This window comes from Carassius auratus, chromosome 41, assembly GCF_003368295.1.
Source record: "Carassius auratus strain Wakin chromosome 41, ASM336829v1, whole genome shotgun sequence".
NCBI lineage: Eukaryota > Metazoa > Chordata > Actinopteri > Cypriniformes > Cyprinidae > Carassius > Carassius auratus.
In genome coordinates this window covers 19,609,771-19,624,117 of record NC_039283.1, presented here as the reverse complement: position 1 = coordinate 19,624,117, position 14,347 = coordinate 19,609,771, and the positions used below count along the sequence as shown (strand labels likewise).

Here is a 14,347-nt window from a genome sequence, read left to right as displayed (position 1 = left end):
ACAATTTCCTGTGAGGGCTAGGGTTAGAATATACAGGGGCCATAGAATATACAGTTTCTACAGTATAAAAACCATTACGCCTATGGGATGCCCCCACTTTTCACAAAAACAAACATGTATATGTGTGTGTGTGTGTGTGTGTGTGTAACAATGTAATATGTATAACAAGGATAAAATGTTGTCCTAAAATATAAAGTAATTCATACTCTTTTCTTCTATACTAAGGTAACAAACAGTTAGACAGTAACAAGAAGCCTACTCCAGCATTTTAATTTTTTCACGTTTTTACAGTGAATATATTAAAGTTGCCCTCGGGTTACAGCTGAAACTGGTCTGACAGCCCTGGCTGTACATGTCTAAAGGTTGCTCACGCCGCCCCTGATTCTCACCTCTGCGCTCTGTCATCATCACACAACAGTTTGGCAGCGATTCATCTAATAATGTGTTTATTTTTGTATTTGTAGAATTTTGTTAGCATCCTTATTCATTTATTTTTGTCAATAAAGGGGGCGGTTATTCTCCCGATATGTCGTTATACTATTATTAATCTTGAATGTATTTCCGTGCAAGTGATCGTTACAGCAAAGCCTCGAAGCCTCGTTTCAGTGGTTCACATTAATAATGATAATGAATGTGATAAACTGTAAACTGTGATTGAAGCTTAAACAGCCAAAGGAAGAGGCGAAAACTTACCCGCGGTGTTGACAGATATCCACAATATCCCCGACGGATGCAGATTTTTCACGTTACTGATAAATTAATATACCTTTTTCACGGGAGACGGTGTGTTTTGAGAGCACCTGCCCCAGTCCTAAGGTCTGACATCATCTCGGCTCCCGCTTGCCATCGAGATTTCAGAGGAATAATTGACAGGCAAAGAGGAAAGGACGATACCATTAATTATTCGTAGGGGGGACGCTACGCTACACTGCAGCGAGAATGAATAGGCTAAAAAAATTATAATCTTGTCGTTTAAAATAACCATGGCATAAAGATGGCAAAGTAATGATTTTCTGGTTATTGATTATTAATTATTATATATGTTTTTTTCTACAAACGGATTAGCTTGATTCAACAAGTCAGAGAGGTGGGCCTCCGATGCACAATCTTCTGCAATAAAGAAAAATATAATATATATAATTCAGCTTGAAATGTCAGCACAAATCCCCATTGCGCACACAAATGTCTGTCCAGTCAGATTTCAAAATATGTCGCTTCATTAAAATGTGTAAATAACGTTACTGCTGTTTGGTCAGTGTTGGTTATTTGGTCAGTAAGAGTGAAATCACAAATCTAACATATACAGTTGTTGTGGGTCTAATAAAAACTCACAAAATCATAGATGGTCGTTTTGTCAAAATGGTAACAGTCAAACTGACCCTGAGAGTCTATGGTCCACCTTACATCTCAAAGATGCAGCTGGGACATTATCCACTTCTAACAGTTATACCAGGATTTCTATATAAAATTATTATGATCAACACTGTTATGTTTCAGAAATACTGACATTATCACATATTCTATGTATGCCTACGTTCTCTGGAATCGTTATCTAAATTAATCTACTTACACATTCATAAATCTAATACAATTTTCACTTAAATATCACTGCAATGTCAAAAAGAGATGTGGGTTAATTACATCAGTTTGTGAAACACATGAACCACTCAATCAAAATATGTTATCAGTTTGATAGAAATATACATATGTCATAACTGGAATTTAATTATCTATAATATCAAATTAATTTAAATATCAATATCACATATACATTTACTCTTAGTGTACTGATTTATATAGATACATGGCTTAGTATATTTTTTTATACTTTTTAAGCTTAATATATTAACTATCATAAATAATATAAGTAATATAAAGGTTTATTTTGAACTAAGCTCACTTTTCAAAATGAAAGTTACCGTATCCTAAAACTGCCTACTAAGTATTCTAAACCGATGTAAATATGAAAAAGAAATTAATACTATTAAAATACTGTATTTTAGTCATTGTTATAGTTATATCCAATAACAAATAATTTAAAATACATTATTAAAGACATTTTTGCTGAATTTACATGTTGACTTCAGCACAAACAGGAGTTACTGAATATGAACATATTAATATGAACATACCCAAGCCTACTAGTAATCTTATGTTAATGAGGAATACTTATGTTTTTCAATCTATTTGTAGAGTTTATGGGGGAATTGAAGAATATGGACTTTTATTATGAAATAGAACGAATTGCTCATTACAATCGTCACCTTCAAACACCGGAATTAACTGCCAGAACGTTAAATAGCTCATACTGTAATTTACTGTCAGTTTATCCTCTGAAAGTTCGTGGAGTCGTTTGTTGTTGTTGTTTCTAATACAAAATGGGAGCCTGTATGGCTTTGTGTTCTCTCGCGAGCTGTGTAAGTGTTCTGGTTTATTTTTCATGGTTTAGCTAACCGAGTTGCTACCCAACAGCGTCTCTAAACTGTTAACGTTAATTGTAACGAAAACTAAATAATATAACATATGAATACATATGAATAAAGAAAATAACGTACTGGACGGCGATATGTAAATACAAAAAATGTGTGGTTTCGAAGAGTTTTAACATTAACGTTACTCTGAAAAACAACAGCATACTGAGGTGTGCTCATATTTGCATTGAGATTAACGTTAGTTATAGATGATCCTCCATGGCTTCCTGACAAATAAAAACGATATTATTAACTGAACTATTTATATAAATTGTACAGCAATTATGCAGGGGATGATATTTCAACCAGCCAAGCTGGCTCTTAGGCTAATTGTTTATGTATGATGTAGTCTTTGGTGTGATTTGGTCTTTTTGTAAGTTATTTTCGATGTTATTTTTATTTGAGATGATTTGCTCATAATCAGGTTATACAGGATTTCAGTTTTCGCAGTCAGTTTTTTGTAATTGAAGATAACAATTAGGGTTAAACTGTAATGTCCCTTGGCCATAAAAAAAAAAAAAAAAAAAAAAAAAAAAACTTTAACGTACACATCAGTTTAATACTGAAAAAGTTAAGGTCTGACTTGTGTCAATAAAAAAAGTAAAAAAAAATCCGAGCTGATCAACCACTCCCAGCATGAGTAACGGGTTTAAAATGACATTTATACAGTATGCATGACTGGATTTACAAGCGTCATTTCCTCACTGTTTCCTGCAGCAAAACAAACCTTCCGTCTGAGGTCATATACAAATTAGGCCATGAATGTCATGAAAATGAGAAGAATACACTTACACTTTAAAGGAATTGTTCAAAGTGGCCTGGAAAAAAATGTAACAATAATTAGATCAAATTAAATTATACATTAGATTTACACACACTATAGGTTCTCATTATCAAAACCCTTTTTTTGTTGGGGGTGGGGGGTATATCTTGTAACAAAAAAAATATTATAGGTGTGTGTGTGTGTGTGTGTAAGTATATAATATATATAATATAATATATATATATTTATTCTTTTGAAAAATTCATGCTTTTATAGTTATTCAGAGTAAAAGATGCATTAATTTGATCTAAAGTGACAGTGAAGACATATTCTTTAAAAATATTTATATTTAAATAAATGTCGTTCTATTAAACTTTCTATTCATTAAAGGACCCTGAACAAAATGTATTATGGTATTATGGTTTCCATAAAATTAGTAAGCACCAAATTCTTCAGCATTGCTAATAATAAGAAATGAGCATATTAGAATGATTTCTGAAGGATCATGTGACACGAAAATATTCGTCTTTGTAGTCAAAGAATTAATATACATTTTGAAATATAGTAAAATGCAAAACTTAAAATAGTTACTTTAAATGTTAATAATATTTCAACTTTTTAAAAAGTTTTTGTCAATTAAATGCAATATCTGTGAGTGTAAGAGACATCCAAAAAATAAAAAAAAGAACTCACAAACCCAAGCGCAATATATATCAAATTGTAGAATGTTCTGCAGATTCTTTTGTGAACTATGGCAATTTAACAATAAATGCTTGAACTGGTGATATAATTGCTCTTTCTCTTACTCCCTCTGTTACAGGCCTCGTGTTTGTGTGGCTCCGCTCCATGTCTGCTCTGTGGCTGTTGTCCTTCTTCCAATAACTCCACGGTCACTCGGCTGCTCTTCTCTTTCTTCCTTCTGCTGGGGACACTGGTGTCTGTAATCATGATCTTGCCTGGCATGGAGACGCAGCTCCGCAAGGTGGGCCCACCATCAGTCTAAATTTGTCTCATTCGTGCTTTCATTGCAGTGTGTTAATTTTCTGCTTTTAATGTCTCTTCAGATTCCTGGCTTTTGTCAAGGAGGAACCACAATACCAGGGATCGAGAACCATGTCAATTGTGATGTGATTGTAGGCTACAAATCAGTGTACCGCATGTGCTTTGCTATGGCATGCTTCTTTTTCCTTTTCTCTGCAATCATGATCCGTGTAAAGAGCAGTAAAGACCCTCGTGCTGCTATTCAGAACGGGTAAGCCCTTTAATATTATTTATATACTGTTAAATTATTATGCTACTACTATTGTAACTTTGCTAAATTAATTGAAAATGAAATTAGCTTGATTTTATCATTGACTGTCTCGTCAGGTTCTGGTTTTTCAAGTTTCTGATACTTGTTGGCATCACTGTCGGAGCCTTTTTCATTCCGGATGGAACATTTCATGATGGTACGTTTTGGGTTGAACTATTCTGTTAACAGCACAAAATAGAACAATTTCCATTTTCATATATTCTCATAGGGAAATAAAAAAAGGCAATGACAACATGGCAAAGATGTTAAACTCTAAATGCAACAATAGTCATGATAATGTTATTTTGGGAAGCCGTTGTCATAAGGCAGGGTTACATTTCAAGGGATGCAGAAAACACCTAGTCTCCTGCGGGGAAGAAGTCAATTACTTTTTAATGACTGTTTTGAGATGTGAGATGCATGGGAAAAGACCGTATTAAAAGTGGAATAGGATGTTATTTTTTTATAGCATATTACATTAGCAGTGAGAACATGTTGTTACTGCCTTGCCAGAATTCTCATGGTGTGGAATTAAAGATGCAGAACACGGGTGACTTCCAGAACAAGATCTTGACATTAGTATGTTGCATTGTGAATTTAAGTATTAGAATATGGGCCCTTCAGAGAAGCATGTTTTATTAAGCCTAGTTATAAATATAGTTTAACGTGTTCACCCAAAAACTAAAATTCATCCTCTTGTGTTGTTCCAAACCGGTGTAAATTTCCTTTATATGTTTTTTTTCTGTCTGTACAATAAAAGTCGATGGTCTCTAGAAGAGTTTGATTACCAAAATGTTTTTTTAATATCTTCGCTTGTGTTTCACTTAAAAAAAGGAAATGTCGCCACAGTAACAGACTACAGTGTAAAACTCCCTGACATATTCTAAAGATGCTGCGAACTTTAAATATTTTACATACTTTTGAAAATCCAGTGTTTAGTTGATCCTGATAAGTGCTCGTCGTCACAATTGTAAACACGATGGTTTTCTTCTTTCTTGAGGGGGTTTGGCGCCGCAGTATCTTTGTTGCCGGGTGGAATGTTAAAGAACGCAACACACACGTCTCGCGGAAATCTTGTAGATTTCAACCAGTCCGATGACGACTTCATAAGGGGTTAAATAAGGGGTGTCAACTCACTTCCTGGAGGGCCATAGCCATGCAGAGTTTTGTCCCAGCCCTGCTTTTAATTAGGTTTAATTCTGGCCCTGCAGGAATTTAGTTTGACATCCCTGCATTAAATTGTTTAATAGTTATAAAATATTTATATTTCAGTTAAACACCATTCTTTTAACTTAAAAACCATGATGTTGTATTGTTGTTAAGCAAACGTAACCAGTATAATACTGATGCATAACTTCTTTTTTAATCACAGTTTGGTTCTACTTTGGTATTGTGGGCTCCTTCATGTTCATCCTGATCCAGCTCATCCTCCTGATCGACTTTGCCCACTCCTGGAATGAGGTGTGGGTGAGGAATGCTGAGGAAGGCAACAGCAAGTGTTGGTTCTCAGGTACATAGAGAGCACATACACTGCAAGACATCCTGTTCATCACAATAGTCTTGCAAGCAAGTGTGTCCCAATCCACTCTTTTCAGAAAAAGAAACTATGAGACTATTTTCTATGCCTACAGGTTTGCTGTTCTTCACTATCCTGCATTACGCCCTGGCCTTTGCTGCAATTGTGCTGTTTTATCTCTACTATACCAAACCCGACAACTGCGCCGAACACAAGTTCTTCATCAGCTTCAACCTTATTCTCTGCGTCATCATATCTGTGGTTTCCATTCTGCCTAAAGTGCAGGTAAAAGGAAAGTACTAAAGCATAAAACTATTTTAATCAGCAATATTGATAAAAGACCACCATATTAAGCAGCATTAAGTCCTTCAACGTAAAGCACCAAACAGGAAATGACGAAACCGCTTTAACTAGCTGTTTCAAGATATGCGATTGCCTCAGCACACAAATCCTGACATGAATGCTGATTTATAATAATGTGCATAAGAAACAAGCCTCTCCGTTGTACTAAAGGTCATCTACTGTTGACATTACCCTCCAGCTTTTGTCTTTGTAAGGAAACTTCTTTGTTTCCTTCTTTGCATACAGAATATCAATGCTGGCCTGCCACGACAGACAAGCTTTCTTCACTGTGCGAGCCATTATGAAAATCTGCAGTTTATATTCAGTTGTTTCTTACAAGGGCAGACCAAATCGGATGTATGCATTACTAAATATGTTGCTATTTTTGTGTGTGTGTTGTAGGATGCCTCGCCTCAGTCTGGTCTGCTTCAGTCCTCTATTATTACTATGTACACGATGTACGTCACCTGGTCCGCCATGACCAACAACCCTAGTAAGTCACATGCAAAAAAACCTCAGTAAATATTTACTGTCTGACTTTTTTTCCTTTTTTTATTTTATTTTATGAGCTTTCCTTTTGTTCCTACTCAGGTTGATGCATTTTTTGGTGAGTTGTGTGGTTTCATGCAAACCAGCTGCTCAACCTTTATAGTCTCCTGATGCTTGTTACTGAAAGAAGCCAAATTACCTATTAGAATCCAGATTTTAAATTTAACCCACTAGCTCCACATTCTGTTATGGTCTAGTAAGTATACCTATTAGCAACCTAGATGAGTTTAAAAAAATTATTAGCTCATGACTAGGTGTTTGATCGTAGTCTTTATTAGAGAAGTAAGTGATTAATTGTTGTAGTTGTATTATATTTTGTTTCTGTATGTTCACTATGTTCAAACCTTTTGTTTGTCTGGCTCCACCCATAGATCGTGAGTGTAACCCTAGTTTGCTCAGCCTGGTGTCCAATATCAGCACATCTGAAGCCATGCCCACAAGCTCCCCTGGGATGGTGCAATGGTGGGATGCTCAAGGCATTGTGGGACTGGTGATCTTCCTCTTCTGCACCTTTTATGCCAGGTACATCAAGCTTAAACATCTTTGAACATGACTTTGGTTTCTTTAATTGAGATCTTGTTACTATCAGTGTTATTAAAATGTATGAAGACCATCTATTACTACATCAGCTACTGTAGTTAACTGTTGTTTTGCATGCTGATTCATTGTACATTACAATTTAACATTTGTATCCAGCTGCACAGAGACATGGTTGATTGATTGATTAGTGGTGTCAGATGCTGACACCTGAAGGCAGGGTCCAAAATTATAATTTGCCAAGCAGCAACTGTGAGTTCAGTTTGGCCTCGGCAAGTAGACGGTAAAGAGTTACTCGCTCATTAAATGGTAGCTTTGACCTTTAACATGGTTAGTGTCTTATATGTGTTATTTTATTAATTGTGCTTCTTAAGATCTTAAACATTTATATTCAGTTTGTGTCAACATTTTTCATTTTTTCTGACTCCTAAAGTGTTTAATAAAAAAAAATTCTAAAGTTTTTGCAGGTTAAAATCAGATTTCGAATCCTATTTTTCTTCATTTTCATTCAGACTTTTGAATGGCACTTATATATATATTAAAAAACAAGGCTGCATTTATTTGATTAAAAACCCAATTAAACAGTACTATTGTGAGATTTTGTTTCAATGTAAAATAGCTTTTCTCTTTATATATAAGTTAAAATGTAAATTAATCCTTTGATGTAGTGGTGGAAATTATGATTCTTTCTAGAGATTCGTTCATTTTCAGTTCGTTCACCAAAATGATTCGTTCAGAATCGTTCAATGATTCTTTCAGAATCGTTCAATGATTCTTTCAGAATCGTTCAATGATTCGTTCAGTTATCATTTCTACGTAATACACAAAATATGCCAGCAGGTGGCAAAAAAAGAGTGTATTATGTCTTTAGTCAATGAACATATTCACTTGTTACAAAAACTGATCTGGCTTTATTAAAATGTGTGTATAATAGCATTCAATATATAAAGTCTAATTAAGTTGTTTAGATGAACAAAGCACAAGGTTTTCTTGCCTAATTAGCATTTTAATTATTTGGTCAGACAGTTTGTATATTATATATTCACATTCATAAATCGGGGATTAAACGTGGAGTTGCTAAATATCAAAACAAGCGTATGTGTCACAGTACTTTACCTTTGCGTTTTCCGAGATTGACATGCTAAATGGCATACTAACCCGGTTTACTCTCATTCATTACGTTCACGAATGAGATAAGCTATGTAACAGTTCATTTCATTCACGAATGACATGTATCCGTTCATTCAGCTCGTTCACGAATGACATGTGTTTCAGTTCAGTCATTTCATTCATGAGAGAGATGTACTAAATCATTCAACCCGTGCAAGAGCGACATGGGTATCAGTCATTTCGTTCACGAACGATAAGATCTCTAGATCTAGTTCAGACTCATATGAAACTCGTTCATTGAAGGGCATATTCGTTCACTACATTTAACAAATCACATACTCTGTCACATCTCATACTCGAAGGCTGTTGGCTCGAGGTTGAGTAATTCTTTGACAGGATGAAATGGTTCAGCACCGAGCTGCACATGCGCTACTAATAGCGCCGCGCTGCTGTGGAGGGAGGAACTTCACTGAACGAGAAATATGAGTCAGTGGATTACATGAACGAGAACGATTCGTTCACCTAAAAGATTCATTCAAAAAGAACGATTCGTTCACGAACGACACATCACTGGATGGCAAAGCTGAATTTTCAGCAGCCTTTACTCCAGGTTTCAGTGTCATATGATTCTTCAGAAATCATTGTAATATGATAATTTGTTGTTCAAGACACATTTATTACTGTTCACATCGTTTACGTTGTGCCGTTTAACTATGATCATTAACTTTGTTTGTTTTTTTAGATTCTTTCATGGATATAGAGTTTAATATAATAGCATTTATTTAAATTATTTTTTTCTTTACTGTCAGTTTTAATGTCTTTTAAGTATTAACGTTTAACCCCAAAATATTCTCAGTTAATTTGCCATTCATTGGCAAGTGTGAGAAAATTTGACATTTTACCATATCAGAAAAAAACAACCTCTTTGAACCCTACCCCAATATAGCTCAACCTCAATTAAAACTGAAATTGAATCTGAAAGAGGTTGTCATGCTAGTGTCCATGTCTTTTCTCTTTTCAGCATCCGTTCATCCAGTAATGCTCAGGTGAACCGGCTGATGCAGACGGAGGAGGGGAAGGGCACCGTGGGAGGAGAGGAGGTGGGGGAAGACGGACTGCGGCGTGTTGTGGATAATGAAGAGGACGGCGTCACATACAATTATTCCTTTTTCCACTTCCACCTCTTACTGGCCTCTCTCTACATCATGATGACACTCACTAACTGGTACAAGTAAGTGCTCATTCTTCCCCTTTTTGATTCTGGAGTGAACCGAAAAGGTTAAAGGTGAAGTTTGTCATTTTAAAATACTTTCACCTATCATAGTTTAAAGGGATACTGTAGTTCTCAGAATAATGAAAATAGTCATCATTTGGGCACCATCATGTTGTTCCAAACCTGTATGACATTCTTTCATTTTGATTCTTTTAAATTTTGAAGGATGTACTGGAAATGTTTTAAGCAGGCACAAAGCATTCAACAGAACTGCACCATAGACTAGCTGAGGTGTTTTTTTCTCTTCAGACCTGACACAAACACTCAAGCCATGCAGAGCACTATGCCTGCAGTGTGGGTGAAGATCAGCTCCAGCTGGCTGGGTCTGGGGCTTTACCTGTGGACGCTGGTGGCTCCTGTTATTTTACCCAATCGAGACTTCAACTGAGCTCCAGTGGGTGAGACTCTCTCTCACCTGTTCAAACTACTCCCGTTTGTGTTGCGCTAGAAATATCGCAATCTGCAAACACCATTAAATCGCCAAGACTTAAAGCAATTAGAATCTGAAACAGATGATTGGTGACTAGTCTCATAGGGCTGGTAGGTACTTAGTCATTAAAAAAAAATGCATGGTCAACAACAAAAGTATATGATTCCATGACAAGTATTTAAAAACGCAAAAATGACACCAAAGTGTTTCAGTTGTTCAGTAAATTGACGCATAACATGTAAGGATTACTGCTGTGCTGATAGTTGCCATACTGATAGATATATTTTTAAGTAATATAGGTGCACAAAAATGTCAGTTTGAAGTAATGCTCGAGTGAATAGCATATTCCGTTTTCCTTTGATTCCTCCATCCTTTTATCTCATACTCGCGTCCTTAAGATCTAAAAAGAAAGAAGCTAAATTGCAAGAAAAAGTAAAGTGGATGGACAATAAATGAAATGAGAAGCACCCTTTTTGCTTAATGAATGATTCACAGCTGTCTCCCTTCTTGCACTGTTCAAATGTTTGGCATCTGTAAGATTTTTTAAATGTTTTTGAATGAAGTCACTTATGCTTAAAATAACTGCTCTCTGTTTATTTAGTGAGAGCAAAGCTGAATTTTCAAAAGCCTTTACTCTGGTTTTTAGTGTCATGATCCTTCAGAAATCATTCTGGTGCTCTAGAAATATTTATTATCATTAGCAATTGTGAAAACAGTTGTTTAGCATTTATTTGAAATAGTCTTTACTGCCATTTTGATTAATTGAACGCATCAAAAAATGCGACCCAAAAATCTTACTGACCCCAAACTTTTGAGCAGTAGTGTACTTCTATCATAGGAGTCACTGTGTCTCCACACATGAAGGATAAATGAATGAAAGGACTTTTACTGTACTTGTTGCTTCTACCGTGTTGTTATTATCCTCTATAATTCACTTCTCATGGTCCTTAAGGGTTATTTTGCTGTTTTTTTCTTTTGCTGATATTTTATAAAGTCTATATTGTTAGTTTATCTTGTTAAGCATTAAGGTAACAGCACTACTCTTCGGTTTAACAGGTGCAAGCTACTCAAACCTAAGGCCACACATTTACAGTGCTACAAATAAACTTAATAACTATCCTACAGACCGTCAACAAAGTGGTCCTAGCCACGAATTCAATTATGCATGATACTGCTGCTAGAAACCTACTCTACCTAAAGAAGAAACCTTTTTTTTACAGTAATAGCATTTCAACTTCAGGGTTCAACTTCTTCAATGCATTGTACAGTAGACACTCTATAATATACAATTTCGCTACATACAATTTAGCAATGTGTAGAGAGGGTCATGGGGGCTTAAACAGGGGGCCGTTTCCACTCATGTCCTCTGTAGAGCCCCTGAAACTTGTGCATCCAACAGATAAGCCCTATCCGACACACCCTTCATCCATACATCTCACTCCACCGTGAGGTCACAAGCTCTGACCGGGGTCTCCCACACTGCCATGAACAACAGACTGTGCTGTAATATTAACCGCTGATCCAAATTTATATATTATGGTGCTACCAGTCCATCAGAGGCACATGTTAGCATACAGTATCTAGCTTGTTGTTTAGCAGTATACTTGTGTAAAAGGTTTTTAGTGTGGCAGTAGGTCATTTATTGTGGAGTAACACATTTAAATATCACTTATATATAAATTAAGGGCTGGGTACTATGTTAAATATATATATATATTTAATGGGTAGATGTTGTTTCTGAAAACAGATTGTTAATCCTTCAGCCTGTGACACTTATGTTTTTGTTTTTTTACGTTTTTGTTTATTTAAAAAAAAAAGTTCTAAAAGTAACCATGCATTTAGTTTCACTTTTTTTTTAACACTGCTAAAAATATATGAAAGCAAAATATGAATTTCATAACTCTTAAGTATTGTAGGTGTGTCTGCCTCAAGTTATTCTGTATTGCCTGTGTTATGCTGGTGACATTGGAAGAAACTGATTTTGAAGTATGTTGTGTATATATAAAGTATATTTGAATGTTTCCCAAAGTAATAGATTAACACAAGCATGACGGTTCATCTGTAGTCTATTATTAGGAGCAACATGCAAGATGAGTATCTCTTCATGTGCCTTTCTACGAAAACTACTTATCAAAAGTGAACAGGTTTATTTCAGAACTATGAAAAAGTGCCTTTGCTGTTTTATAACATTTCATTTTTCTTACCATGGACAATATTTCTCTTTTCATTATTTCAGTAGAAGTACTATTTCAGTGATATGGTGTTGTTCAATCTGTGCTAATGCTGTATTTCAATAAACTCATGCAAAGTGTTGGTTAGTCAGAGTCCAGTCTTTACAAATCAAATTAAGAGTCTTGCACTTCATTATTGGATGTAGACTGAATGCCAGGGCAGTGATTGATGTTCAGGGTCTCTCTCCAAACAACATTTAAATACATTAAATGATTAAAAATGTAAAATAATTGAAATACAAATAGAATGATAAATCGAAAATTATTACAAATATTTGTAATAATTGTATCTTATATATATTACAAATACAACATTTTAAAGGGATTTAAATTGCATATTTTATTATTTTTTTTATACTTTATTTTTATTGTGAATAATTTTGAGCACTGATATTGGATGTCAAACATTTAAATGAAGTCTGAAACAACAGAATGAGAAGGTTGTATTTTTATTTGTCTCTCTGCCCACCAGGTGGAACTGATGTTCTGAATGATATTCATTGCTCAGTATGGATGGACATCACAATGTAGGCTTTAATTATTGATACTACTCCAGTTATGCATTTTCATATCAGCGCTATTTCAAAGATAAAAAGTCCCATCAATGACTTCACATAGTGACTTAGTTATTGTTTTTACCTCCACCAATTGTGTAGCCTTTGGCAGTGCAATGCAAAATTACTTGACTACTGCCAGAGAAACTTAAAAAAACAGGCTTGGAACCTTTTGCGAAAGCAGCGATACCAAAAGGCAGCGAGTTTTGTGAATTCCTCTCAGTGCTGGAGATGTTTTGAGTGGCTTGCGGTCGGATAAGGAAGGTATTGAACATTAAGTGCTTTTGGGCCCTGCAAATCAGGCCCCTCTTCTCAAATGTGTGGTTTATCAGTTGGCAGCTTGACTAAGTATAGATAATATTTGCTTATGCAATAGTGTTTTACTAATAGTGTGATATGTTTATGCACACTTGTGTAACACTAGCGCAACAGAAGGTCGGCTGAGGTCTGTATCTGTAGGTCAAGGTTCCATGATTCTCTCTGTGGTTTTCCTTTAGAACCAGGTGGGTGTGTAACAGACCAATGAGATGATGTCAAGAGCTCAGTGGTGCTTTATTTACCCTCTGTGGGCAGACTCGGGGGTATTTCATGTAGTTTTATAAAAGCAATGGAGTTTAAATATTGAATGGCATAAAATGAAACATTTATAAAAGTCATTGCTGTTTAAAGCAAATTCTAGGACTGGCCTTGCTCTTAAAGTGATACTCCACCCCAAAATGAAAATTTTGTCATTAATCACTTACCCCCATGTCGTTCCAAACCTGCAAAACTTTTGTTCCTCTTATGCAGTTTGAGTTCGGCAGAAGTTCTCCAAAATGGCGCTACAGTGATGCGGAGAGACACAGAGGAGACAAATTGTTAAATATTAAGTCTTTTGTGTGCGCGTGTGTGTGTGTGTACTCTTTCAAAATCTTACTGAAAACGGTCACATAACCGAAGTTAAATGGTTTGCAAGTCCTGTTTCACTTTGACTTAAAATAAACCAAAGAGAGAGAGAGGATTTAAATGGCCATAGCTATAATTTACCGACACTAGCAGCCAATGAGAAAAGATGGTAATGACTCTGATGCTGAAAAATAAAGACAGAGAGCTAATGTGTTCTTGCACAGATAAAGCTTCCCACTTAGACATGAGATATTGACTGAATGCTCTGTAGGATGTTACTCTTGATCCACATAACTGCTGTGTCACAGAACTCCAGAGTGTACAGTTGATTTTGGCTGCGGTAGTGGAATATAACATTTCACATTGTCTTTGTCCTCATTTTTAATCAGGTCTGT

The 14,347-nt window shown here is 35.5% G+C and overlaps 1 protein-coding gene across 1 annotated transcript; it reads left to right on the top strand.

Annotated features, from left to right (window-relative positions):
• Positions 1 to 2,243: 2,243 nt before the first annotated feature.
• Positions 2,244 to 12,593, top strand: LOC113059195 (serine incorporator 1-like). Its single transcript, XM_026227524.1, has 10 exons — positions 2,244 to 2,417; positions 4,055 to 4,216; positions 4,299 to 4,486; positions 4,603 to 4,682; positions 5,898 to 6,035; positions 6,157 to 6,326; positions 6,786 to 6,876; positions 7,304 to 7,454; positions 9,601 to 9,810; positions 10,102 to 12,593. Exons 1-10 carry the CDS (start codon positions 2,379 to 2,381, stop codon positions 10,238 to 10,240), a joined length of 1,368 nt encoding a protein of 455 aa, XP_026083309.1. The 5' UTR covers positions 2,244 to 2,378; the 3' UTR covers positions 10,241 to 12,593.
• Positions 12,594 to 14,347: the final 1,754 nt, after the last annotated feature.

Bases quoted from the DNA above. Each gene is read 5' to 3' on its own strand.
- LOC113059195 (XM_026227524.1), top strand. From the start codon at position 2,379: ATGGGAGCCTGTATGGCTTTGTGTTCTCTCGCGAGCTGT. The intron at 6,877-7,303 runs GTAAGTCACATG...CTCCACCCATAG, and splicing joins CGCCATGACCAACAACCCTA to ATCGTGAGTGTAACCCTAGT. The intron at 9,811-10,101 runs GTAAGTGCTCAT...TTTTCTCTTCAG, and splicing joins ACACTCACTAACTGGTACAA to ACCTGACACAAACACTCAAG.